This window comes from Diceros bicornis, chromosome 41, assembly GCF_020826845.1.
Source record: "Diceros bicornis minor isolate mBicDic1 chromosome 41, mDicBic1.mat.cur, whole genome shotgun sequence".
NCBI lineage: Eukaryota > Metazoa > Chordata > Mammalia > Perissodactyla > Rhinocerotidae > Diceros > Diceros bicornis.
This window is the reverse complement of record NC_080780.1, coordinates 4,584,484-4,612,091: the sequence shown is the minus strand read 5'-3', so window position 1 is coordinate 4,612,091 and position 27,608 is coordinate 4,584,484. Positions and strand designations below refer to the sequence as shown.

At 49.2% G+C, this 27,608-nt stretch overlaps 1 protein-coding gene and 1 long non-coding RNA gene across 6 annotated transcripts in view; one reads left to right on the top strand and one right to left on the bottom strand.

Moving 5' to 3' along the window:
- Nucleotides 1–1,726: 1,726 nt before the first annotated feature.
- Nucleotides 1,727–23,247, bottom strand: UPP1 (uridine phosphorylase 1). 4 transcript variants are annotated; one of them, XM_058534785.1, is made up of 8 exons: nucleotides 23,161–23,247; nucleotides 15,269–15,321; nucleotides 8,434–8,551; nucleotides 6,823–6,981; nucleotides 5,507–5,621; nucleotides 2,923–3,132; nucleotides 2,499–2,645; nucleotides 1,727–1,928 (listed from the first exon to the last, which is right to left on the bottom strand). In XM_058534785.1, exons 2-8 carry the CDS (start codon nucleotides 15,298–15,300, stop codon nucleotides 1,789–1,791), a joined length of 921 nt encoding a protein of 306 aa, XP_058390768.1. In that variant the 5' UTR covers nucleotides 15,301–15,321; nucleotides 23,161–23,247; the 3' UTR covers nucleotides 1,727–1,788. The 4 variants fall into 4 exon arrangements, with proteins under 4 accessions (XP_058390768.1, XP_058390766.1, XP_058390767.1 ...); XM_058534783.1 differs by lacking the exon at nucleotides 23,161–23,247 and adding an exon at nucleotides 22,808–22,900; XM_058534784.1 differs by lacking the exon at nucleotides 23,161–23,247 and adding an exon at nucleotides 22,758–22,831.
- The window catches only part of LOC131400081 (uncharacterized), a 32,812-nt gene continuing 28,386 nt past the window's right edge, over nucleotides 23,183–27,608 (top strand). For both annotated transcript variants that reach the window (XR_009217288.1, XR_009217287.1), the window contains exon 1: nucleotides 23,183–23,251. This is a non-coding gene — a long non-coding RNA (uncharacterized LOC131400081). The remainder of the gene's footprint in view (nucleotides 23,252–27,608) is intronic.

Here is a 27,608-nt window from a genome sequence, read left to right as displayed (position 1 = left end):
GCGAGTCCCCAGTGGGCTGGAGCAATAGGCCCCGTCTGCATCCTCAGCCCAGCCTGGGACCTGGCAACAACACACACAGGAGTGACCCACTGTCTACAGCACACTGGCTCCCAGCCAGGACACGTGGGCTGCAGAAGCCACATGTCCAGCCAGCTCAGTGAGGCCGGACTTCCGCAGGGAGACTTACCCACTGAGGGTGTGAGCAGAGGTTTGTCTGACGGGCAGATGTGCACCCAGAGGGGCCGGGTGACATCCAGTTGAAGTCTGTGGCATTCAGGATTTTGGGAGCAGGCAGGAGCACAGCGACAATAGTCTGGGGACAGAGGCAGAAGTCTGGCTCCTGCAGCATGTGCTAGGGTTAAAGCCCGCCAAACGCCACAGGACACGCACGTTCCAGAACCTGCCAGCCTCCCTGGGGGCTCCAGTTGGACCCCTGCCCTCTAGCTGCTTCCTCTTGGACAGCCTTACATTCGAGGTGCAGCAAATAACCACTTGGGGGTGCCCAGGGAGAAGCTTCAAATGATACATTCTCCACGGAGAGTCCATACTACAGCCTCCAGCGCATGAGAAGATGGGAGGGGAGGGTGTCTGGCTCTCAGCATCGGAAAGAGTGCACTGGCTCAGTGCATCCTGAATGACCTGATTAGCAACCATCAATTTGGGGTGAATCTTAGAATATCTGGGAAGGGGACTACACACATACATCAATACCATGGTTCCAACATGCTTCCTCACATCCTGCAAAGTCACATAACTCACGGCCACGCAGAGCTGAGCAGCATGAGTGCATGCCTCAGTGTGCTGTCAGCAACAACCTACCTCAAAGCCTTTAAAACAATCGAATACTGGGAATTGGCCACACTGATGTATAAGTGTTAACGAGTCAACTGCAGAAACCCAGGAGTCAGCAACGCCCCAAGACTCAACCACCACTGGGCTGGGGGGACCTGAGGACAACCCAGAGGTGGTTACTGCCAGACTCACCTGAGACAGGCGAGGACCCTGGATTCTCCCTTCCGCACCCCCCAGTCTCCCAGCTGGGCCCACTGCATGAATGACCCCAGAAGCAAGATAAGGAAGACAGTAGCCAGGAGTGCAGCCTGCAGGAGCAGTGCAAGGCCAGGGGTGAGTGGACCTGAGGCCAGCGAGCTGTGGGCAGACAGGCGGAACAGCCTGTCTTAGACACAGAGCTGCATCATTCCCATCCACAGGGAGGTGGACCCAAATCCATCTAGCTAGCATGGTGGAGAACAGACAGGGAATCAATGCAATGTGACTAGGCTGATGTAGGAGGTTCCTGAAATGTGGCTGAATGTAACTGGGGAATTGTGTATGTATATATGCATATTCACGTGTGCATTTACTTCTCCAACTCCTGATATCTGCTTCTTTGGTTTTCAGTAGTCTCTCATTATACGTGGTGTACAGAATTCTAAAAATATATCAGGAAATGATTTTTCTGGCACTATAATCAGATTTCTTGCTTAGTGATGTGAAATCTGACGACTAGTAGACTGTAAAAGTCTGAAAATTTTCCTGAGAAAACCTTTAAATATTCAGAGGAATGTTCTTAAAGAAAACCCAAATCAGGCTAATGTCGTTGAAAATGTTCCAATAGGGCTTTAAAAAAAAATTTCCTGTGCAGTTAATGCAGGATTCTTTGCCTCTGAAATGCAACCCAATTCCCCAAATTCTTACATAAAGTGTGCACGAAGTCACACAAAAGGAGATTTTGACAATGATTTTATTTGCAGCAACTATGACCTCATCTTCGAGACTTAGGGGACTTCAGGCCATCGAGAGGCACTTCTTGATGAAGTAGCCCACGAGGCGCTGAGGCCGCTGCTGGTACTCGGCCAGCACCTCGTGAGGGCTGCTGATCTGGTCCCCTTTCAGGCGGTTGAGGAGAGTGACACACACCACAGCCGCTGCAAAGAGAAAGGCCACGTCAACACAAAGACCGGATTTCCAGTTTAGTTCACCGAGACAGACGAGGTGTCACTTCTGCTTCTGCTGTCGGCTCAGGAGAAGGGGCCAACAGTGGTGTGTTGGTAGATGGAAAACACAGAAAGGCTTAGAAGGTCTTCCAGGAGGCAGGAATTCTAGAAGGCAGAGCTGGGCCTTCTAGGAACTCAGGGGAGGATTAACCCCAAATCAAAAATCCAGAGAGCTCTGAAAGCCAGCTTCACTGCAGGGTTGGCAGCAAAACCTGACCTGAGCTGAGGCGGGTCTTTCGAGCATCCTTCTCATCCCACTTAGCGGCATGCGAGTCATGGCAGAGACACTCACAATCCTGCATTTGACCGCATGACAATCAAAGGTGGTCAGAGCACAGGGGTGAGGGATGCACCCCGTCCAGAAACACGCCTTGGGGGTGGGGTGGGCAGAAGGCAGGTGCTGGTGGGGGGCCCAGGAGGAGGATCCGGAGGAGAGCGTGGAGGCTGAGCCAGTAGGGCGGAGGAAGGGAAGAGGACTGCGGCGACCAAATGCCCACCTACCTCGGAGGCCACACGCGCTGCACATGGCAGCAAAGACTGAGGACTCCATCTCAATGTTCCGGACGCCGGCCGCGTAGGCCGCCCGCAAATACTCCTGCTTGTCCTTCTCCGTGTAGGAGCAGAGAGCACCGTCCAGACGGCCTTGCCCTGCAGACACGTGGAGATGCGCCAACGTTGACTTGGGTGCACGCACCACACGCACATAGTAGTTCCTTCCGCATGCCAACACCATGTTACCCACCAGGACACAGGGACACTTTTGATCCCTCCAGGCCCTGCCTGCCCTGGAGCCCAAACCGCCCGCTCAGAAGCAGAGTGTTACCACCACTGTGGAAATGTTGACGAGAGAAGAGCCAGGGGCGATAGGGAGAGCCCCATGCAGGAGACCAGCCCACCACTGGGAGGCCACGCCCATCCCTCTCACCTTCATAGAAGTCTAGGGTACACATGGTGTTTCCCACGACCGTGGTGAATTCACTCAGGTCTGTGGACCACTCCATCAGCTCCTGCGCAAGCTGCTCATCCAGGTCCGTGCTCCGAACAACTCGCTTCCCCAAGACCACCTGCTCGAACTCCGGCTTGAAGCAGGCATCCACTGCCTGCCGAGTAATGACCACAGAGCCAGGCTCCAGACCTGAAGGAAGAAGTAGACGTCACGGCCACTGGGGGCGGAAAGGGGCACAGCAAAGCATATGCAGAAAGGAAAATGATCCATCTACGCACCAAAATACTGAAGCATCAGTAACGTTCTAAAGAGAAATAGGTAAGGATCCATTTCCTGCATCAAATGTTTTCTTCTGATGATAAAAGTAATTAATGCATAAACATTGCAGAAAATACAGAAGAGAAAAGTACAAAGAAGAAAGCAGAAATTGCCAGGAACCTGCCCATCTTGTGCTAAGTGTTTTACGCCTTCCCGTACTCGCCATTTGTAACTGTCGGGCACTCCATTACCAGGATGTGTTTAATTGGTCCCTGTTTTGTACCTTTTAATTATTTAAGATTTCAAGTAAATACAAAAGTAGACAAGAATAGTATAATGAACCCCCACACACCCAAACCCAGCTCCAACAATTACCGACTCCTGACCAATCGTATCTTCCTCTGGGACTGATGCCTTACTGGGGCCCGGGCATCCCTTCCCAGGTACGTTCATGTTTGTGGGGACATTGTTCTGCTCCTTATTCTTTGGTCTTGTAATAACTTTGTATGGGATTTGACCATGAGCCTTTCTTGATACTTATTTTAACGTGAACCTGGTTTTCCTAAACATATAGGAAGGAGGAAGAAGTCAGGAGATCTGTCCTGGAGCCCCAGGCGGCTCCAGGGAGACGTAGGAATGTGGCAGAGCACTAAGACCTGGCTCTGCTTTGCTCTCCTGTGAATGTGTGTCTGGATTTTCTCTCTTGCCATTTTGGTCCCTGTCTGGTCAACTCAAACTCTGCTCTTAGCAGGTTCTTCCCACACTGAGGCTGGACCTGGAAGAAAGCTCGGGCTGACAGCTTTCATGAGTTCATAGGGCCCAGAAAGTTCAAGCCCCTTCAGATGTTAGCATCACCCTCAAATCAGAGCATGCAAACCCCCTCCCAGTGTCAGCTGCTGCTCCTAACACAGGTCCTGCACTTTCCCAGAAGTACCTGGTGGCTATTTGGGGATTGCTCTGTTCTCAGAAACCTGTAGCCACCCCATGCTTCCTCTCGAGCGGGTGCCCATACCACCCACCCACCCACCATTCCTATTTTGGGATTTGTGGGGACACTGTGTCACACTTGGTCATCAATCTTGTCTGGGGATCTAGGGTTTGGCTCTCTAACTGATCTGTCCATTTTTATGGGGCAACTGCAGGAGACAAAATCTACACCACTCCCTCCAGAACTCTCTCTGATCACCTATTTTAAAAATCCCTCCAAAGCAAGAACTCAGGAACGATTTGCTCGAGTTCTTGGCAGACGCTGGCATGAGTGCACAGCTGTAAGTATCTATCTGGTCAATGGCATCAGAGATCAAGCCTGCAGGACCCAGACAGCTCATGGGCATTGGTATGTTTTCCCGAGAACAACTTCTTTAAACATTGAATTATAATCTGCAAACACAGATTCTGCATATCAATTTGTCAGTATAAGGAAATGAGAAAACCAGATAATGCATCCAGAAGATTTGGGGTCTACAGCAATCCCCTCTCATGGTCAGAAAACCTAAATTTGAGAATTACTATAAATCCAGGAGAGGCCAGGCCCAGACGGTCAGAAACAAATGGACAGGCTGGGCCGGTAACAGCGAGGCTACTGCAGGTGCCTTCCGGCAGCTCCAAGCTCCCGGGTGGGAGCGAGAATTGCCAGGACCCAGTTTTCAGCAGAAAGACTGGCACAGAATTGGACAGAGGAGGACAACTCATCTAAGACGAATTTGCCAAACAAACTTTGGCTTAAAACCCAACACAACTTTCAGCATTTTGCTTTCTCCTTGCATCCTATTCTTTCTTTGCTGTCTTTGTGGTGTTTAAACAAAATCAAACAAAACCACGTTGAGGGCTGGGGACTTTTTAGGTAACTTAAGGACACTTATCTCAATTTTGTTTTCCATCTCTCTCTTCCCCTTTGACTTTCCTGACGGTTTTCTCACAAGGTGCTTCAAATCCTTGCAGGAATAGGGAGGAGAGGTGAGCAAAGGAAAGGAGAAAAGCAAAGAAGAAGGGGATTAGAAAGAATAAGAGAGATGATCGAGCAACGAGAAGGCACAGGGTATAACCCAAAGGACGCGCTTCTGCATACGCACGGCCTGGGGCTCTCCACTAACATTCCTGGGGTGCAGGCTGGGAGAACGGGCTGAACAAAAAAAATAACAAAACAACCTTCTTTTCATGCCTCCTGCTCATGAGCTTCCTGGAACAAAGCCAAGGAAGAAGATCTTAGCGCTCAAGCCCGCCCCACACTGGCCTGCTGCAAGGTGGCTCCAGGTCCTCGTCCACTCAAGGCTCGCCACAGACAGAGGACCCTCCGCACACTTACCTATCCCACCAGAGGTGCCGATGCGGATGATGGTGACGCCGGAGCACCGGGCATGGTACAGCAGCTTGATGAGCTCGTGCAGCATGATTGCAATGGAAGGAATACCCATACCGTGCTGGAACCAGGAAGAAACACCAAGGTTAAGCCTGAGGTGGTGCCTTTGAGTGTTCTGTGGCGCATTTCAAACTGGCAGCAACAGCAGATATACTTCAAAACGTAAATTTAAAACTATTAACACTTTGGGAAGTGTGAAGGTTTGCACGAAGCTGTTGAATAGATGGCCCCCTTTGATCCACACATCCTGGGAAACAGGTAGCAGCTGAGGACTGGAGGGTCAGCATGGAAGCCACAGCCTGCTACTGCTAGGTAACCATGCCACAGCCTGCTACTGCTAGGTAACAAACAGCCCCACTGGCACTGGAAGCCCTGCACAAATGCCCACCCCACACACACCTGTTGGAGTTCTAGCTGTTTTCACTTTTCTCCATTCACTCTCTGCTTCAGCCAAACTAAGTAAGTGGCTGTCTCTCAGGCCCCTGGACACTGATGCTTCCTGGTTCTGCCTGTGCCATTTCCTCCCATTGGAGTCTCTCTACCCCTCGCCTCCTGCCCTTCTTTAGAGGCCCTCCCAGTGCCACATCTTCCACGATACCCCTTCTGGGATGCCCTCAGCACTTCCAGGTGCTGCTCCTAAGGCAGAAGCATTCCTTTGAGAATGTGTTTATTGCGGTGTCTTGCATAATTTATGCTTCCATGAATTATCTGGACTGAATAACATCTTGACTCACTGGTGTGTTCTGGATGGCTGATGCTACCAGATGTCTCAGCTGACCAGAGAGAGAGGAGTACTCATCTCAACCACAGGGATAGCCTTAACTCTCTAGCAACCAAAACTAGAAAACGAGAAGGTTTTTTTCATGGAACATCAAACATTTCTGTGTCCACTCATTGCTAAATCAGTGAGTATGAAGTAACTCACTGTGAGGTGGCAGAGAGGACCTAGGCCTGGTACCTGGCTGTGGCCCTCCTCACGGCCTTGGTCCAGGCAGCTCACCTCCTCCCATGTCTCCACCCTGAGACCTTCACCGTGTGTATACAGCTGGGTGTATGTGGACATATGTTTGCATTTGCGTGTGGTCTCTCCTAGAGGCTGGGCCTGGAGGGCTGGAGCCTGGGCCCCACCATCTCTGCAGCCCAGCTGCGGGCTCACCTTGGTCCCAGCCTGATGGAGTAAACACCTGGTCTATGTGTGTGGAGGGCGGGCGGGGAGCTTGCAGAGCCCGAGCACCGAGCCCCCACGAGCAGCAGGTACTCACACTGACAGACAGCACAGGTCCCGCTTTAAACATGGCGTAGCGGTCCGTCCCTGCACAGATGTTGGGATAGTCCACTCCTGGGCGGTCAAGGCCCAGCTCTGAGGCCACGTATCTGATGAAGGCTTTCATCCGGGAAGGGCTTCCCCCAACACACACAAACTGCAGACAGAGAGCAGAGTCCCCATCAGTGCAGGTGCAGCACACGGTCTACACGGAAGGTCTTCAAGGGGGGTCCTGACCAGCAACATCAGCATCTCCTAGAACTTGCTAGAAATTCCAGCTCCCTGGTCCTAGCCTGGACTTGCTGTGTCTGGGCAGCCAGCAGTGTAACCCTCCTGGTGATTCTGATGCTCACTCGAGTTTGAGAATCCCCGGTTCATGAAATCACCACCCAGTGCAAGAGGCCCCGGCAGTGCAGAGCAACCGGCTCCACAAAATGCAGGAAAACCAGACCCTCGCTCTCTCTAGGAAAGTAATTCCAGGTTCCATGCCTGCCCGGTCTCCGTCCATATGTGGACAGCAGCTCGCTGTACGGGAAGGAGCCTGGGTTTGCAGTAAGAGGGTGCAGGCTCCTCACTATGCCCCCAGGGCCCCACAGCCCATCTGTAAAATGGGCCTCTAACCGCCGCCTCTCACCTGGCCATCCGAGGGCCAAATGGTCAACGCATGGAAAGAGCCAGGGGCCCAATGGGGGCTTGAGAAGTCGTAGCTTTGGGGGGTGGGTGGCTCTCAGAGAAGTAAAACCTTTAATCTGCAAAGCACCGTATATGAAAACTTACTTTTCATTTTGTCTTATATAAGAAAACAAGAAAATAAGCCAGTTTTAAGGAGTCTGATGATCAAATAATTATTAGTTTCTAAACACAAAAAAGAAAATTTCTATAAGCCTAGAAAAAATTATAGTTAAACTTCATGGAAGAATGAAAATTGAATCAATTCAGGACACATGGAAAGTCGTCCCACAGTTGAACACCACAAAAGACCACAGTGGCTGATGGGACACAACTCCCGTGGGATATGATGATCCCATGTAGCCGCAAGGGACTCCAGTGTCACTTGTTTGTTTTGATTTGAATTCTAAACATCAGTCCATCTTTACCCACAGGATTAGACATTTTAAAAGTCCTGTGCAAGGACAAATCAGAACACAGGAACTTAAGACTTTGTAGAGAAAATGCACTGGAAGCTGCATTCAGCAAAATAAGCCATTAAAGGCAATTAAATAGTATCAATACGCATCTTAATTACAAACAACAGACACAACATCATTATTCCTACTTAGTATCCCTTGCTCCTCTAGAAAATGTTCTGTATCTCCCTTTTCCTTTTCTCTCAATGAAGCATTAGCAAATTTATTTTATACTGTTTCCATTATATACTAAATTTGTAAGAGATTAACTAGGAACCAATATGGCTGTACTTAAACGATAATTTTTACTTGCTGATTTACGTACTTGAAAAGGAACAATTTACAAAACTCTGATAAGCATGTTACTTCATGAACCTGTCCTCCGTCACCTCAGTCTCGGGGAGGAAATCTACCTGTATCACCTACAAGCAGGTTGATCTCAAGACAAATCCCAAGACAGAATCGAAAGTCCTGCTTTTTACCTTCACGTCTCCAAACATAGCTGGGAAATCATGTGTGGTGGTGCTGAGGTTGAAATGGTAGAGAACATCTTCTTTCATGGTTGCTACATGTGGATTGCAAAGTTTTACGAAGCAGTCACTGTTACAAAAAAGGAAAGCAGAAAGTTTACGGAACACCAGTGTCCAGCGGCCGACATGATTACAGAAGTGCCCTCTGTCAGTGAGATGCATGCAGCACACGGTGGGTAGCATAAGATACCCTAGCATGGCAAAGCCTCCCACTTCCCTGTCTCCATTCTTCCCCCTTCTCCTTCCCCTCAATACCCCTCTTCATACCCAGGGCCCCTGTTTGGAGGGTGATCAGAAAGAACTCAGAAGAGCACAAAAAAGTACAAAGAACAAATGCTACATCACCCCTTATCGAGAGTATACCCAGTTGTGACCCACCTCACGTTCATTCAACACATAAACTTGACTGTAAAATTAATATGTTCACCATAGGAAATATGGACAGAAATAGAAGAAAAAATTCCTCTAATTCTCCCACCCAGAGATAACCTTTCCAATCTTACAAGAGATAACCTTGTATTTCTTTTTCTTGTCTTGTTGCACTAGCCAGCACTTCTCCTGTACAATGTCCAATGGGAGTGAGGAGATAAGACACCTTTTCATTTTGGTTTCTTCCAATATGGTTACTAGAAAGTCGTGTGGCTCACATAATTGTTTCTACCGGACAGCATGCTGCTGGCCTAGTATAAGGGTCAGCAAACTTTCCAACATAAAAATCCAGACAGTAAGTATTTTTGGCTTTACAGGCCACATGGGCTCTGTCACAACTTCTCAACTCTGCTGCTGTCACATGAAAGTGGTCATAGACAACAACCAAATGAGTGTGGTTGTGTTACAGTGAAACTTTATTTACAAAACTAGACGCCTAAGTCTAGATTGCATCTTCACCAGACAAATCCCTTAGAGCAAACCCTAAACACGCCTTTGACGTCTGTGCCCTCCTGACTCCCACAGACAGGTGCACTGCCCAGCAGGAAACCCAGGCCTGCCAGGTGCCAGGGGCACAGAGGGAGATAGACATGGATCCTTGGCTCAGAGCGATCAGGACCTTCTTTTTCTTCCTCCTCAGTCTGACTTTCTGCCCCAGAACCCACTGATCATGTTTCCTCCTCAATCTAACTCTGAAAGAAAGAAAAAAAGATGCAAGAGATGAAAGTCTCAGCGGCCTGTGATCTGGAATATCATCACATGACTTTACACGGGCCAGTTTGCACGTTCTCACTCCTGTTTAAACGTAGCCCATCAAGTCAATACACGGCAGAACTCCTGCCATTCTGTGTGGGGAGATGCTTCACTGTGACTCAAGTCTCTAAGGTAGTGGCCTCTTCCTAGGGGGTACCAGTGTTCGGCAGGTATGTCTAATATCTCAAAATCCAACTGACAATATACATTTCTCTACCAAACAGATGCTCTGAATAGCTATAATGCCAATTTTATTTTTATTTATTTATCATTGTTTTGGGTGTGATAACAGATTACCTCCCAGGAAAACAAGTTATCTAAACTATTAGTAACTCAGTCATGAGCTAATGCCTGCACCGAGTACCTGCTCTGCTCTGGTCACTCGGTCAGACCTAAGAGATCACTCTAACACAGTTCCTGACTCCATTATGCTCAAAATCGAGTAAGAAAAACAGATGTAAGCAAAACAATTACTGTACAGTGTTAACTACTGTGAGACAGAGAAGGCGCAGCATGCAGGAAAGACAGTATCTGACTGAGTCCAGAGCAGAGCTCGGTCACTGCAGCCCGCAGGACACAGCCAGCCCACTGGCTCTTTGGGGTTTTGTTGGGACACAGCCATGCTCATTCGTTCACGTGTTATATGTGGCTGCTTCTGTGCTACGGCTACACCGGCAGAACTGAGGATTTGTGAGAGAGATCTAATGGCCCCAAAGCAGAAGGTAGTTACTCTCTGGCCCCTTCTCACCACTGGTTTAGAGGGATGTGCAAGATTCCTCACGGCGGATACAAAATGGGAAGGCCACTCCAGATAAAGGGACAATATGCACCAAGGCAGGGGTACCTGATGGAATGGGGTGTTTGGTGTGTTCTGTATCAACAGAACAGAACAGTAAGTGCAGGTGCAGTGGAGCTGGTCAAGACTGATTCAGAGGAGCTTAGATGCCATGCTTGGACTTGGGATAGAAGTCAGTGAAAGGTAAGCAGATACACATTCTAGAACTATCACTCCTAGAGAGCCTATGAAAGGCTGACCAGTGTGTTGGCTCAACGCCTGGAAACCCTGGATATGTCTAGCCCAAGCTTCCGAGCAGGCAAAAGGAGGGCTTGCACCAAGGTGCTGGGGATCAGTGGAAAGGAATCCTTCAGGAGCTAAAAATCGACTGAACTTACAGGTCACATTGACTGTATCTGTGGGATAAAGAGAGTCTAAAATGAGTCCAAGATTTCTGGCTTTTATAACAGTGGGGTCACCAAAGTGAGGGAATCCATGTGGTGTAAATTTAAGTTCAGAGGTAAGATATGGGGTCACCTTTGAAGGCACTGTTTGAGGTGTGGAGGTGTCTAAAAGGAAGTTGGGCTTCCTTTTCGTTTGAGCTGATAAAAGGAAGTTGTCTATCTGCATCTTGGTGTCACTGCAACTGGGTGATAGTTAAAACCGAGGGAGAAAATTAGAGGGCCCAGCGTGAAAAGACAGCCAAGAACAAAGATGCACACGGGGACCCTGTGCTAAATCACCAGTGGTCTCAGAGCTGGTGTTTGTAGTGAGTAGCCGGGTCGCCCGCCATGAATGTTTTAGACAATATAAGTGACGTCTGCCCACCACTTCTACCTGTCCTTTCCACTGTCTTTCAAATTCCCAAGAGGCAACATTATTATGCACCACATGGATTGCTGGAGACACCAGCTATGCTGTTGGAACTTCCTGCCTCTACTTGCTTGCTCGTGCTCAACTCATTCCCACCAACCGAGCCAAATCTCCGCTCCCTGGAGTTTCCATTAACGACATGTTTTCTTACTGCTCATTTTCCTGGGTCTTTCTTTTTTTTTTTTTTTTGGTGAGGAAGATCAGCCCTGAGCTCATGTCCATGCCAATCCTCCTCTTTTTGCTGAGGAAGATCAGCCCTGAGCTAACATCTATCGCCAATTCTCCTCCTTTTTTTCCCTTTTCTCTCCCCAAGGCCCCAGTAGATAGTTGTATGTCATAGTTGCACATCCTTCTTGTTGCTGTATGTGGGACACCGCCTCAGCATGGCTAGACAAGCGATGCATCGATGCATGCCTGGGATCTGAACCCGGGCCGCCAGTAGCGGAGCGCTAAGCCATGAGGCAGGCCCCTTCCTGGGTCTTTCTTTAAGATTAAATACTCCTCACTAGTTTTCACTTGTATTGAAAGCCTGTCTTCCCCTGGCGACACTGTCCCAGTGACTCTCTGCCCCAGTGCTGGTCCTCGTCTGTCTCCTGCCCCTAACTGAGGTGCCCTCTGCTCTGCCCTCCAGGCACAGGGATGTTCTCTCCTCCGAGATCTTGTCCATTCTCCAGTTCTCTCTCCAGATGATGCTCATTATACCTTACCTATACCTTCTTATAATAATTATCTATATAATTAATGTAATAATTTTAATTATCTTGTGTAACAAAAATCTTCTGGCGACGGTGACTGTGTCTTATTTATCTCTGAATCTCTGCAGCACAAGCATGCAGCAGATAAGCAAAACAAGGGTGAAATGGCCCTTCCCTGTCTCATCTATCTTATCTGCCATTTTATCTGTCCCCTGTTTTATTTCATCTATTCTCTGTTCTGTCTGGCACTGGGCATCAACAACAGACACCCAGGCTCCAGACTTGGAGAGCTCTGGGTTCTCTCTCTCTTCTATATCCCGTTGCTTCTTCCTTTCATGTTTCTCAAATTTCCCATCCTATTTCCCTAGAATGGCCTCCAAATTAACTCATACTCGAATATTTTCAAAAGGCTGATATAGAAAGGATAAGCACAAAATATTAAAGACAGACAGAAGGATCTTTTTATAAAGAGGAGGGTGCTGGTTGACTGTCACGGGCAAGTGTTAGATTTCAGACATCTCTGGGCCGATCCATAAAGCAGCATCATTTATGGACTGTGCTGAGGGCTGCTCACATTCCTGCACCCAGGGCAGAGATGCTGCAAACCTCACTCAGCAAGGACAAGCAACCTGCCCAAGGCACAGAGCCACAGCTTTCTGCCCCTAACCCCCGACCAGCCCTTCTAGGCCACCTGGCTTTCCAGATTCAGGTTTGCTTTACTCTCCTGGGGTGGGCAGGCCACTTTTCAGGGGACGAAATCCAGGAGCATGCGTAGTTAGGACAATACCTAAATTTTCCCAAAAAGTCTTTTTGATCTCTATGCCAAGCTGAAATTCTGACATCGTAACACAGCCACAGCATCTGAAGCTCCTTTAATGACAATTGCGTTTAATGTAGTTACGTTTCCTATTCTCCTTCAGGATGCTATGAACACGCAGAGTACCAAATAGAAGGAAGGGCTAACCAGCGACAGAACTGACGAAACAGGATGTGATTAAGACGTTGTCACATACTTCAAAATAGAAACCTTTCCTTGTCTCTTTGATTCCAGGAAGAGGAGGAGAAGGAAATAGTGTGTAACTGTGAAGACCAACAACGATTTTAAAATACATAAACTGGACACGAACCATAATGAACGGGAACATGCTCAAACTTAATTTTTTTTTTTTTTTTTTTTGGTGAGGAAGATCGGCCCTGAGCTAACATCTGCCAATCCTCCTCTTTTTTTGCTGAGGAAGACTGGCCCTGGGCTAACATCCATGCCCACCTTCCTCCACTTTATATGGGATGCCGCCACAGCATAGCTTGACAAGCGGTGCGTCAGTGTCCACCCACGATGTGAACCAGCGAACCCCGGGCCACTGCAGTGGAGCACACGCACTTAAACACTTGTGCCACCAGGCCGGCCCTAAATTTTTTTTTTTCTTTGCTGGGAAAGATTTGCCCTGAGCTAACATCTCTTGCCAATCTTCCTCTTTTTTTCTTCCCCACACATGGTTGTATATGCTAGTCATAATTCGTTCTAGTTCATCTATGTGAGCCACTGCCACAGCATGGCAACTGACAGATGGGTGGTGTGGTTCCGCAACTGAGAAGTGAACCTTGGCCGTGGAAGCAGTGAGCACCGAACTTGAACCACTAGGCTGTCAGGGCTAGCTCTCAAACTTATTTTTTAAAGGATTTTAAAATAAGTCAAAGACATATTACTTACAAAATGATTTCTCTAGTCCACACACAATTTCAAGTGAATTTATCTTACTTTGTCACTTTAGTGATTTAACAAATATTCATTGAGCACCTACAATGTAAAAGAAACATGTGAGATGAAAAATGAACAAAAACTGGCTTCTGATTCCAGGAGTTTACCAGCAGGGAAGAGAAAACACTACGGACTGTTATACAAACTGGCCCAGGTGTCCTAGGCCAGGTACTCAGGTGGACTAGAAGAGATGAGGAGGGGGTCCTGGGCAGGGAATAAGGGAGAGCTCGGGGAACCTCAGCTGAATCTAACACCAGCCACATGTCAGGCCCTGCCCTGGGCGTGAGGAATACAAAGATTAGTAAGATGGAAGGCATTTGACTTTGTGGTAGAAATGATTATTAATAGCTGGTACATAATAATTTAGTTAATGCTCACAACCGATGCAGAAGTTAGGTTCTATCAGAATCCCCATTTTAAACGTTCATAGCCGCATCTTAATAAGAGGCTGACACACACGACAGTAAAACTATTGAGGGAGCGTAAAATCACTACTAAGCGAAGAGAAGGAGTAGCTCTCCAGCTGAGTCTCACACATGGCACTTGATGTCCAAGCCTCCTTTCTCAGCCTTCATTTCAACCACCCCGGCCCCTCCACCAGCCCCTGAGGTCCTCAGCCTGAGGGGCCTCAGGAATTTGGGCCCGGGCATCTGTGGCTGTCAACGACTGAAGCACCAGGGAGACTAGTAGTTCAATTGAAAAGTTTTCTCTGCACGTGATGCAGAGACGGCAGCCCAAAACATGAAGACAGACCTCAGAACCCACGGAGAAGGAAGGAGGGGGACAGGTGTCCATGTGGAATTACGACCTAGACAGTGACCACCCTGTGAGAGGCTCCAGAGAGGCCTCAGGAGGTCACAGAGGAACTCCTGAGAAACCTCCCAGGAGGGAACCAAGGAGCCCATGGCGAGGGCTCCAGGGGGCCATACACAACGCAGGGCACTGTCCAGGTCAGAGGCCAGCAGAGAGAGGCCACTGCAGCGTGACTCACAGGATCTCCCAGTGGGTGGGGAGGAAACAAGAAAAATCAGTAGACTTAATGTCCACGTAGGAATCGGGATGAAGATAAGAAATTCTTGCTTTTCCAGCAATGTAAAAACAAACATAAAAGAGAGGCCCTGAGAAGAACAAACCAAAATTAGGAAAACCTGCAAAGAAACAAGGAAAGTATTTAAGATTCAGAACCAAGAAAGAGCCGAGAGAGAAGCAGGGGACTGTGTTTCGGGAGAGTGGTCAGGAGTAAGATGAACCCCACCGGGCACACGTCTGCGCCCGGGCGTCACTCGTCCGGGAGGACACAGTCCAAGGGCTGAGAGCTAGGCCCCGGTGCCGGAGCCTGTTAGCCATCTCGATGAGGAGCCTACCCCGTCTTACCCCTCCAGGCCTCGGGCTCTGCCACAAGAATAAGATGTGTTCACACATGTCAGCTCTCAGAAAACTGTGGCACAAAGTAATTTCGATGAACCCAAAACCCAGCCCAGCCACAGGCGGTCGGAACCTTACTTGTGATTTTCAAGTTCCCCTGAAGAGGCCATTCTCCCAGCTGAGGCAGGACCCTAGGAGAAAACAACACAAAACAGTGTTCAAAAACAAACTGAAGCATATTAAAGATGTTAAGAGTTCATCGGAGCACAAATCAGTCTAATGGGACAGTGGCCCGGAGCGCTCCTCCGAAGGGAGCTGCAGAGAGACAGAGAGAAGGCGCGGAAGCAAACCGAGGAAACCACTGATGGGCTGCAGCTTGAAGCCTCGATGACTATTTGAGGCTGGCTGTCCTCAGCGTTTTGATTTTGTAACCTTGAGGCATTCACAGGCTCAGATTTTGGTTTGCTAACACAGGCTGCCTCGGCATTAAAGCCCCCTCAGTCTAGTGGCCTCCGTGTTTAATTAATTTAACACTAGTGAATCCCCCAGTAGAACCAAGGTCACCCTGACAGCGAGGCCACGCTAACCTGCGGAAGGTCAGTGCAGCCAAGTGGAAGTCCTTACGAATTTACATCACAGGTATGTATGTAAACGTCTGAGTCAGAGGGTTGCTAATTTCAGAGAGGAGCTAGCAAAAATGGGCCAAAAGCCAAAGGGGGCTGGCATCTCATACTTCGGTAGAAAACCTCTCCTCACTTCCAGGCTTCCCAGCCAAGACCGCCTTGACCCGATAGACCAGCCCGGCTGCCCCACCCTTCTAGAATCTTAACTGTCCTCCGTCATGTCTCCAGGACAGCTCAGGTGAGAGGCAAAAATCAGGGTAAAGGCTCCAGCTCTCAGGGACATGCCTTGGAAAGGAGAGGGACCTGAGGCAGGTATGACTCAACCCTCTGCCCTGCCAGCACTCCAAAGCCAGAGGCAGGAAAAACCACACAGGCATAACCGCAGTGATTTTACTGGGGCTCCGCAATCAGAACACTGACCTAAGACCACGTCTCCTTGTGGAGAAGGGCAGAGCTGAGCTAGAGCACCTGCTGGTGAACTCGTTCGAGTCCCCAAGAGCCTTGCACCTGCCAGGTTCCCAGTTCCCCCAGGCCTGGTGGGAAGGGCACGGTCCACTTTACAGACAGGAAAGTGAAGCCAGGGTTTGGCAACCAGGATGAGTGGAGTCTGCGGCATACAGCCAGCCCATTACTCCCAGGACAGGTTCTCGACCTGGTGTCTCACAAGACACCTATGAAAAAACTAGAGCCCACCAAATAAAACTCCAAAGGCCCCTGTTGGAGAAAGGGATTTATAACTCTTATTACCACAGTTAAATACTGACCATTTTTAGCAAATTCTGAAAACCAGAGAATATTATAAGAAGTGAGTTTGTGTAACAGCTAGATCTTAAGTTAGCATGATGGAAGCCATCTTAGGGAAAGGAAGCAATATTGTGACTCTGACTCTGACTCACTAGTCTCTGAGAATACATTCTAGCCTACACGTAGCCTAGATGATTAAGCACCTGTCACTTTTACAAAATACATGATCTGCTACTATTATGACTCCTGCTATCATAAGATGATGACTTTATTTTCCGAGTTCCCCAGGAACATGACGACCTCCAGAAAGAAAAACTCTGCATCGGTACCCATCCTGAATGACAGAAGAAAGAGATGATGTGGCACTTTGAAGTTCGTCACACCGAATGGTGGGTGTCCCTAAACCCCCTCCTTCCCTACCCATTTCCCCTATATATTCTGTATGACTTTAAGATGGCTTTTTAGGACACTAGTTTACCATCTTCTGATTGTGCTGGCTAATCATATAAACTTTCCTTTCTCAACCACTGACTTGTTTGCAATTGATTGGCACTGGATTGCCCTGAGCAGAGCAAGCCCTTTGCTCGGTTACAATTGTAGGAAAAACTTGCCTGCATTTGTTGCCTTGTCTCTCTTCACTGGGCTTTGTCTTCCCTAGGCATTTATAGACACCTCTTTGGAAATGCCAGCCTCTCTCAGTCCAGCTAAGGAGAGCTGAGGAAGGCAATGAAGTTCAAAAGAGGTACTGGCCCTCACCCCACACCACCAGGGCCACAGGTCAAACGCAGGCAAAGGGGAGGAGCGGGGAGCTGGGGGCCTTAAGGGCAGTGGTTCCCCATGATGCCTGATGGAGGGACCCTGGGTCATAGACTTCTGGTCTGTGATATTGTGATTAAATATATATTTGGTCTTAGTCCCTTTCTGGCTCATGCTTCCAAAACCCAGGGAATTTCCTAAGTGTTGAGAGTGATTTAAAGTGTCTTTTGTTATGTTAATGAGGCACCTTGGAAAGCACTTCGGATGGGGGCTGGTTGCCAAGGGAACCCACCAGGTGATTAGAAGGTTGGAACTTTCAGTCCCACCCCCTGACCTCCGGGGAGGGGAGAGGGGCTGGAGGTTGACTTGATCACCAATGGCCAATGATTTAATCAATCATGCCTCTGTAATGAAGCCTCCAAAAAACCCAAAAGGACGGGGTTTAGAGAGCTTTCAGGTTGGTGAACACGTGGAGATTTGTGAAGAGTGGCGCCTGGAGAGGGCATGGAAGCTCCTCGCCCTTTCCCCATACCTTACCCTATGCATCTCCACCATCTGGCTGTTCCTGAGTTATAGCCTTTTATAATAAACCGGTAATCTAGTAAATAAAATGTTTCTGAGTTCTGTGAGACACTCTAGCAAATTAATCAAACCCCAAGAGGGGGTCAAGGGAACTCTGATCTACAGCAGGTGGGTCAGAAGCACAGGCGACAATCTGGACTTCGACTGGAGTGTGAGTGTGAAGTGGGGAGAGCAGTCCTGTGGGACAGAAGCCTTAAGCTGTGGGATCTGATGCTATCCCCAGGTAAACAGGGTCAGAATTGAGTTGAATTGTAGGACACTCAGCTGGTAAAGGAGAACTGCTTGGTGGTGTGGGGAAAACAAACTGGAATTTTAATCAGTGATCAAAATCTTAGGTCATAATTTGCCTTCAGCATCCATCAAACAGATTTACAAAGACATCCCAGCTTCTGAAGAAGTCTGGTTTTCAGGAAACACAACCGTGAGCAGCAGCACCCTGCAGTCCCTGGCTCTGAGCTCTCCCTGAGGTCCCACCTCTCCTAGCCCTGACAAGGTCATGCGGAGTGGGCTGCATATTCTATGTGCAGACTCACCTTCCTGGGCAGCCAGCTCACAGCCCTCCTTGCTGGGCTCTCACTTCACCACTGAGAAAAGAAACAGTGCCTGGGGTCATGCAGAGTCATGGTCTCCAGGGCCAGTTTCTGTGGGACAGGCAACGTTCCTCCCCCAGCAATATGTACCTGCCAGGCGGCCCTTTCTTCCTTTGGGGGTGGGGAGCTAGAAAGAGGAAGAACTAGGGGCGCCTTCTGGGCGTGCAGCAGCTGAATCAGAGAATGCACGGTACTCCCCAGAACGCTCACCAGAGAATCCAAGCCCTATTTTCCAGAAAAGGGAACCAGGCTGCAGAGAAGGCGTCTGCCCTGCAGAGAAAGTGTTACTCCAGACCTTGCTGCTTTTCTTGCCCCTGTAACAGAGGATCCAGCTCCCTGCCCAGTCCTTTACCTCGTGCTCCTTCCTGAGTCTGCTCCCGGACCTGTTTACTCCAGCACTCTTGGTGCTTGCAGGTGCTCCCCTCCACGCTCTGAGCCTCCCCAAAACTTACTCCTCTCCACGCCCCAACCCTGCACTCGGTGAGGTTTTATTCAACCAACTGTGTGCAAAGAACACCACAGACTTTTGCAATGCTCTTTTGCAAAGTTCTCTGTTAAATAACTTAGGATGTCTGTAGGTGGAGTGATCACGCATGCAGGTTTGCCTTGGGAGTCCTGGCATAACTATCAGAACCGCAATTCACTCTCAAAAGATCTGGGTGTGAAGGATAAATCATATGGTCACCCCACCCACCCACTGAGGAGGTGAAGGAAGTGTCTCCCCTTAGGCCAGTTGGAGCAGAGGGTGGGAACAAAAGCCAGTCCACCCTTGCGGCAGGTTACTCTCACAGGGTGTGGCCCCCTACCCCGCACCACCCCCTGCCATCCCCCCAACCCCCAGGTGAGGGCCGGACAGTGGGAGGAGAGCGGGTATTCACTCTGGTAAAAGGACACTCGGGTGATAATTCAGAATGAAGTAATAACAATTCAGGGACACAGTGCTATGTTTGAATTTCAAAAGAAGTTTTCAAGTTAAAAAAAAGTGAATAAGGCTGCATTTTCTCCAAACTTCAAAGGAATCAGGAAATAAATCCAGTGACTGTTGCAGTCCCTGTACAACTGAGGTCAAAGTTTGGCCCAAAAGGGTTTAGTGAAGAAAAGGAGAGGAGTCCCAGTCCCCAGGGTCCACTGCCGTCCACTCAACTCCAGGTGACAACTTAAGGCCCAGACAAAAGGCCTCCTCAAGGCCCTGTCTCAGCCACAGGAGGGAACACCTGAGGGACTGCCTGGCTACTCAGCTGGCCTGGCTTCTGCATGCTGAGGACACGGGATAGGGATTCTCAAGCACTACCCTTGTGCAGTTTAACTAGGAGAGGTCATTCATAGAATTCAGGAAATATTTCTGACAACTTCTTTTTAAATTGTTTTACTGAATTAAAGTTATTGCATACCCTGGATCTTTTTCCTCCAACAGATGGTATGTGGAATGCATTTCCTAAGGCTATGTGCTTGACGTTGTAAAATGGACTTGCAGCCTCGGCATCATCTTGTAACCACAGGCCCACTAGGACCAGCTCGAACTGACCCCATCTTATCAACAGAGTTATTAAGAGGTTTTTTTCAGAAGCAGTGACCAAAAAAATTTGCAAGTCACGTAGCCAGAACACGCACAGTGGAGAAAATCGTGACCTGAAATGATACCAGAACCAAAGATTCTCACTCTCTTCAGAACCAAAGGACCAGGACACGACCAGAACTTAAAAAGTCGGACTCTTATCTGAAGTGAGGGGTCCGCTGTCTAGGAAGATCCAGTGTTAAAGCCCCTTCCACACGTTACCATAAATGTTTAAAGCTCTCCAATTAAAACCTGCCCCACCAGCATTTCTGAGTACCAGCATGTTCTCCCTAACCTCTTAAACTTCGCCCCAAACCGTGCATCGGGCAGGACAGATTTGAGAGCTTTGCCCCTGGTCTCCTTGCTGGTGGACCTCACAATAAAGCCTTTTCTTTTCTCAAAAGCTGATGCCATAATAATTGGCTTTTTATGAGCATCCCTGTGCGGTAACAATCTCAGATGGAACCCTGGTGCAGCTTCCACTTCTCGTTTCCAGCGCAGCTGAAAAGTCAACTTGCCAAACCCAGTCACTGAATTAGCCTACGACAGCGCTATTCACCCCAAGCAAGGTGCAACCTGGTCCTGCCTCCTCCCTCCTCATCTTGCAAGAGCTATGGCTGGTACTGCAATAGCAGGGGGAATTCTGGAGCTTGCCTAGTGCTTAGTTCACTGGGGTAAAATCTTTCATCTTTTTATTAACATAAATAGAAAAAGCAATAAGTATCTGTAAGATAGCAGAAAGTGCTAAGCATTGCATGCGTTACTCATTTAAGTAACTTGTGAAATCACTAACAGGTAACTATCCCAGACCCTCGTGGTATACCTGTTCAGTTTAGAATCTGGCTACTGTAAAAGCACCTGCTATGGTGGGTGTGATATGAAGAGAGATGAGAAAGATCAAGGACACTGAGAAGCTAGAGTTCACTGTAACAAAGGCAGCCAGCCAAGAGTGAACTCCATTGCAGGCCAGCTAAAGCAGAGAGCCCAGGAAGGTGCAAAGAGCACCCGGGAGGTTGCTTTCATTCAACATGAGTAATGGGTTGGTTCTTAATGATTCCTGACTAGGAATAGCCAGGAAAAGACGTGGTAGAGAGAAGATAGGACTAACAGTATTTACTGCAAGGAGACATGAAACCACATAAGATGTGTAGGAAAGCAGCACTGGAGCAGACAGAGAAACCACTCAGCCAGCTCAGCTCAGGGAGATGGAATCAGGGGAATGGGCAGGGGCCAAATGCTCAAGCAGTGTGTGTCACCATAAAATACCTGAGCATCATGTCACTGGGTGCCTCTGAAAGGTTGGAAGCAACGAACTGACAGTCAGAGATCTTCATGTTAGATCCTTGTGAAGGGATACAGAATAAGCCACTGTTGCATAACAATTATTCTGAGCTGAAGACATTTGAATTCCTGAAATCCCTTATCTGCCTAAAAGCAGAGCCTCCAAAAAGAACTCAAATGTCATGAATCCCCTCCTTGTAGGAAGCAACTCTAATATTTTCTTCTCTGAAAAGAAACAAATAGACATTGTCACTGTCATCTCTCATCTCCTCTCTAAGGGTTCATTTATCTTTCCAAAGTCCTTTGTGTTTCCATAAGTGCTCCTCCTTCTAAGAAGTCATTTATTCTCTCAGAAGTGCCCCTCTGCCCCTCCCCGTCCCCTATTAAGATGATTTATAAACCCCAAATTCTAACCACCTCCAGGACTCACATTTTTCTGTGAACTCCCTCCAAATTCTGTCTTTTCTCTTGCTAATCTGTCTCTTGTCATTTTAATTTGCAGTCCCCCAAGAATTTAACCTAAGAGGATAGCAGTTTTTCCTCCCCAACGCATGATTCCAGCACAGTTGGATTTGAGGGGTACAGAGCATGAGCAGAGATGCACTAAGAACAGGAAAGTGGGGCACATTCTGCATCCAGGAGATGAAATCCTAAAGCCAGTCCCAGGCTGGCCAGGAAGGCTGCCAGTGACCCTGAGTCACTCGCCAAGCCCCGACCTGGAAGGGAGACCAGATGCATGAGGTTCTCCTCTCTGGACTCTTCCAGGTCCAAGGACAGCTTGCCATACACAAGAAGTGTAAGAGGGCCCGCCCCCAGTGCAATTTCTATTCGTGTCATATTACAACACTTTGTTAAATGTTGGCTTAGCCTATACTTGAGCCCATTTGAACTCCGAAGCTTCAATAACGTTCTTCAAAATGTAATTTTATTCCTTCCCCCATGAAAAGGGGAGTTCTAGCTGTTCCCGCACCCCTTCTCCACCAGGGTTTGGGCTGCGGGGAAGCGCCGGTCCCTGCTTGGCGGGGGGAGCTGAACCTGCCCTGCTCCGCCCCCATCGCATCGCCTCCACCCGGTGGATCCTCGCCGGGATACGGACAGACACACCGCCGCGCGCCGCCGGTGGCGGGGCGCGCGAGAGAGGCCGGCGGTCGGCGGATGGGAGGAAGAGCACCCTCCCGGCGCGCACCCTCCCGGCACCGCTCCCCGCACATCCTCGAAGCGCACCCTCCTGCCGGCACATCCTCCCCGCGCACCTTCCTGGCCTGGCTCCCCACACAGCCCGCTCCCAACGCACCCTGCTCATCCTCCTCGCTCGCACCCTCCTCCCCGCGCGCTCGCCCGCGCTCACCCTCCTCTGAGCGCCCGCACCCTCCCGGGCCCTGCGCGCGCCCTCTCCGTGTGGTCCCCTCCGCACGCACCTTCCCCGGGCCCCCGCCCCGCCCCCGCACATCCTTCCAGCTAGTAGCCCGGGTCTACGCGAGCCTCAGCCACCTCACCGGCAGGTAAAAGGTTCCCGAAAGAAGAACGCTGGCCGCGGACCACTCACCGCGCCACACACGCTAGCTCAGCGCCGCCGGAGACAAACACCTCGCCTGGGGGCCGAGGAAGGGGCGGCTCTCCAGCGCGCCCGACTCGTTCGAGAAGGCAACGAGGAGCAACGTGAGTTTCGGATCAAAGTCTGCGCGCCGCTCCCCAGGGGTCACCGCCGAGCCCCGCCCCGCCTGTCCGTCCGCCCGCCGGCTGGGCTGGCCGCGCCCCCGCCCCCGCCCCCCAGGTCCCGGAAGGCTGTCCGCCCACCTCCGCCCGCTATTGTTTCCCCCTCTGGAGCCGCGGGCGTGGTGACTACCCAGCCGCTTCCCTGTTACTAGTTAAGCCGCTCCTACGACGAGGAACTCTTACCTAGTGTTTTCCCCCTGGACCCACAGCAGAGGAGACGTGCGGGCAAGAGACTCTGACCGCCCAAGGTCAGCCCGCTAGTGCAGGAGCCCAGGTCTGTGTGAGGGGACCCCAGCGAGAGCGCGAGAGGGACCAGCCCAGAGAAACTGCCGGAGGGAAACCACGTGCAGTCAGCCCTGGCGGGCGTCAGGAATGGGGCTGGGCCGTGTCAGCTGTGGTTCCCTTGATCTCGCCAGCCTCGGTTTCTCCTTTGGGACCTTCCTAGCCCCGGGAGCTCCTCAGTAGCTTGGGGAAAGCCAGGAGACGCTGGCCCAGGGAGAGGAAATGACTCATCCATTCAGAGTCACCAGCTGAGACCGGGGAACTGCTTCCAGCCACTGCTCGAGTCACCTGTCCCGGCTGTCCGCACGCACCCTGCGTATACAGCCTGCACCAAGGGGCTGGGTGCCTGAGAACCTCGAGGGAGGTGGACAGCAGTGGCCGGTGACCTCTGGGAGGTTAGGACCGTTTTTCTTTTGTGGGGGATCAGAATTGGCTACCCTAAAATGTGTCTCTTTGCCTTGGCTTGATTATTTTTAAAAACAAGACTCTGAAAGAAACTTTGGCCTTCCCCCTAACTGCCTAAAAGAATTTAAGGTGAAGGCCTGGGGGACAGGCCTTCACCATGGATAACTCTCGGGGTTTCCTTAGACTGGGAGAGTCCTTGCTAAGGCTGTTCTTATCAAAGTGCTGTTTACCAAACATTTGCTTTTCCATCTGCCTGTGAATTGCCTTCCTCCCCTTTGAAGTCCCAAACCTCTACCCACCACATCTCCTTTGTCTTTAGCTGAAGATGGTATTTAAGATGAGAGCCTCCCCCATTTTGTTGAGTTACCCAGTTTTTCCTGAGTCTCTCCCGTGTATACATGTTATAAAGCTGTGTTTGATTTTCTCCTCTTAGTCTGTCTCATGTCATTTTAATTCATAGCCCAGCCGAAAGGCCCTGGAAAGGGTAGAGGATATGTCTTCCTCCCCTACACTTTCATTTCCAAAAGGCTGCATGTGAACTGGAGAATCAAATACCGCAGACTTATTTGTCAAGTTAAAACCTTGCAAATGTTACAGGCTGGAAGTGAAATTGTGTCCAGCCATTTGTAAACCTGTTACAGACAGAAAAGCCAAGGGACACAGTCCTCACACCGCCAGGCCAGCCCCACCTCTTTCAAAGAGGGGCAGTGGCCTGAGGGGTGGCTCAGGAAATCAGTCACTCTGTGAAGGCCTGACCACACCAAACAATGACACCCACTCCTGTCCGCTCGCCAGAACCCGGGAGTAACGCCAAACCACTCGAATTCTCCCAAAGCTGCGCTAGTTTAGCATGGTTAACTGAGGCTTCTTCACCACTTTGGCGCGCTCACCCCCAGTTCCAGGTGCCAGTTGCCCTTCCCTTTCCATCCCAGCAGCTCTCCCGCTTTCCTGAACACCGTTCAGAGAGAGGGTAGAAACTTGGAAGAACAGTGTTTTCCAGATAGCTCGCCGGCCCCAAGAGGAGGTCATGAAACAATGTAGTGGTCACACAGCGTTTTGATTGTTGATGAGACAGAGTGGAGGAGAAAAGCATCCTCGCCTCACTTGTGGGAGGGCAGGTACCTTTGTGTCACACACAGTGTTCTAGGACCACCCACCAGAACGTTTATAAGTGGCCCCAGGCACCTGATGGACGCCACCGCCGCCGTGCTCTTGCCCTCTCAGTCTTCACCTGTCCGAGAACTGCTGCTGGCATTCCTTCCCAGCAGGAAAGCGCAGGGCATCGGGGACTGTCCAATCTGAGACACCAAATGCAGAGGGCAAACGAGGGCTCCGCAGTGTCACCCCACCCCTTCCTGCCACACGGCTCTGTCTGCACTCAGTTTTCTATACGCCCTTCTACTTGATTGCTTTCATTCTAAACCATTATCTCACAGGGAAGTTCACCATTCCACCAGGAAGTAATAGTTAATTTCTTAATTGGTGTTCAGTGTACTCTACAGCCCATAGTGACTTTTCCCTCCTGTGAAGTTACGCTGGTGTCATTGGGCCGTGCTCGTGCTAGCTGTTGACTTCTGCAAGTTACTGGAGCCCATCGGAGCTCCGTTTGTGAGATGGGACTGATGCCTGTTCTATAGGAGGGTCAAGGTCAGATGGGATACAAAAATGTGTTATAATTAGTATACAGATTAGTAGTACAATACATATAGTAGACAGTTGCTTGTCAGATTACAGTATACTTCCAACTCTCACTCACCCTCTAGAACCATTCAGTATCCTGAGACACCTCTTTTATTGCTGCTTTTTTAAAAATTCAGGTTAGATTGTCACAGATAACCCTCAAAGGTGTGTTGGTGTAAACTGAGGAAGCTGCCCGTCATTTTCTGCAAGTGCAGTAGGAAACCAGTTTAGGAAACTGAAAAGCACTTGGTGGGAGCCACTCGAGGGTTAAGTGTATACAGATCACCTCAGTGCCCTCCTGCTGGCTGCCCCTCCATTTGTGTCAGTTCTCTGAACTCGCCTCCTGTCCCCCGTGGTGTTTGCTTACTCTGCCACAGCCGTCTCTTCAGCCCTCAGTTGGCTCTCAACTAAAAGGTCATTTCCAAGAGAACCTTCCCTGACCCCAGTCACCTCCCAGTGCCCCACCCCTGAAATTCTAGACCATCGCCCCACTGTGATTTTTTTATTGAGTTTTTATTGAGGAAATTGTGAAGTTTTATTGAGATGAGTGTCTATTATGATGTTTACTAGGATCTGAATGTGCCCCCCCAACCCTGTTAATGTGTTGAAATCCTAACTCCAAGGTTATGGTCTTAGGAGGTGGGGCCTTTGAGAGGTTGTTAGGTCATGAGGGCTCACGATGGGATTAGTGCCCTTGTAAAAAGACCCCAGAGAGCTCCCTCATCCCATCCACCACATGAGGACACAGCAAGAAGATGATCAATTATGAACCAGGAGTGGGCCTCACCAGACACGGAGTCTGCCGGCACCCTGATCTTGGACTTCCAGCCTCCAGAACTGTGACAAATAAGTGTCTGTTTATAAGCGTCCCAGCCTGTGGTATTTTGTTACAGCAGCCTGAAGGGACTAAGACAAGTTGTAAGAAGTCATACAAAGGGATCTCTTGTTGCTTTTACCTGGTTTCCCCCATGAGAACGTGTTGGGGAACTGCAGCAGGGTGTCACAGCCAGGGCGTGACATTAACACAACCCACCAGTGCTCTTCGAATTTCCTCGGGGTTTTTGGACTCATTTTCCTGTTTAGTTCTATACAGCGTTGTCATGGGCCTGATACCACCACAGTCAAGATACTGAGTGGTCCGTCACCCCATGGACCTCCATGTCACCCTTGGATGGCCCACTCCCACCTCCCTCCCAGCTCTCCTATACACCTCCACCCCTAAGCCCTGGCATCCACTAATTTGTCCTCCATTTCTAAAATTTGTCACTTCAAAAATGTTATATACGTGGCAACATACTGTATCTAACCTTTGGCCACTGGCTTTTTCCACTGCAGAATTCCCTGGAGATTTGTCCTCGTTGTGTATTATCAGTAGTTGTTATTTTTTGTTGCGTGCAGTGTTCCATGGTGTGGATGTGCCTCAGTTTGCTTAACCATTCACCTGCTGAAAGACACCTAGACTGTTTCTGGTTTTAGGCTGTTAAGAGTAACGCTACTATGCAATTACACATACAAGTATAAGTTTTCATTTCTCTGGGATAAATGCCAAGAATGCAGTTGCTGGGTTGTATGGTAATTGCATGTTTAATTTTACAAGAGACTGCCAAACGGTTTCCCAGAGTGGCTGTAATAGTTTACATTCACAAGCAGTGAATGCGAGATCCAGTTTCTCCAAATCCTCCCCAGTAGTTGATGTCATTCTTTTTCATTTCATCCGTTCTGATCATGGTGCACTGATATCTCATTGTGGTTTTGAGCTGCACTTCCGTGATGGCTTGTGATGTTGAGCATCTTTTAATGTGCTTGTCGACATCTGGATGTGCTCTTTGGTGAAATATCTGTTCGTGTCTTTTCCCCATTCGCTAATTGGATTGTTTGGTGTTTTGCTTTTCTTGTTGAGATTTGAAAGTTCTTTGTATATTCTAGATACAAGTTCTTTGTTGGATATATTGTTTGCAAATATTTTCTCCCAGTCTGTAGCTTGTCTATTTATCCTCTTCATCTGAGCTTTCACAGGGAAAAAGTGTTTTAAATTTTGATGAGATCAGTTTATCAATTTTCCCTTTTATAGATCATGCTTTTTTGTCAAGTCTAAAAACTCTTTGCCTCCCCCTATGTCCTGAGGATTTTCTCCTGTGTTTTTTTCTAAAAGTCTTATAGTTTTATGTTTTACGTCTAAATTTGTTACCGAGCAATGGGCTCGCTCTGCTGGCCATGATCTGAGCAATCAATCACAAAGAGTTAGGGCTCAAGAAAGGAAGCTG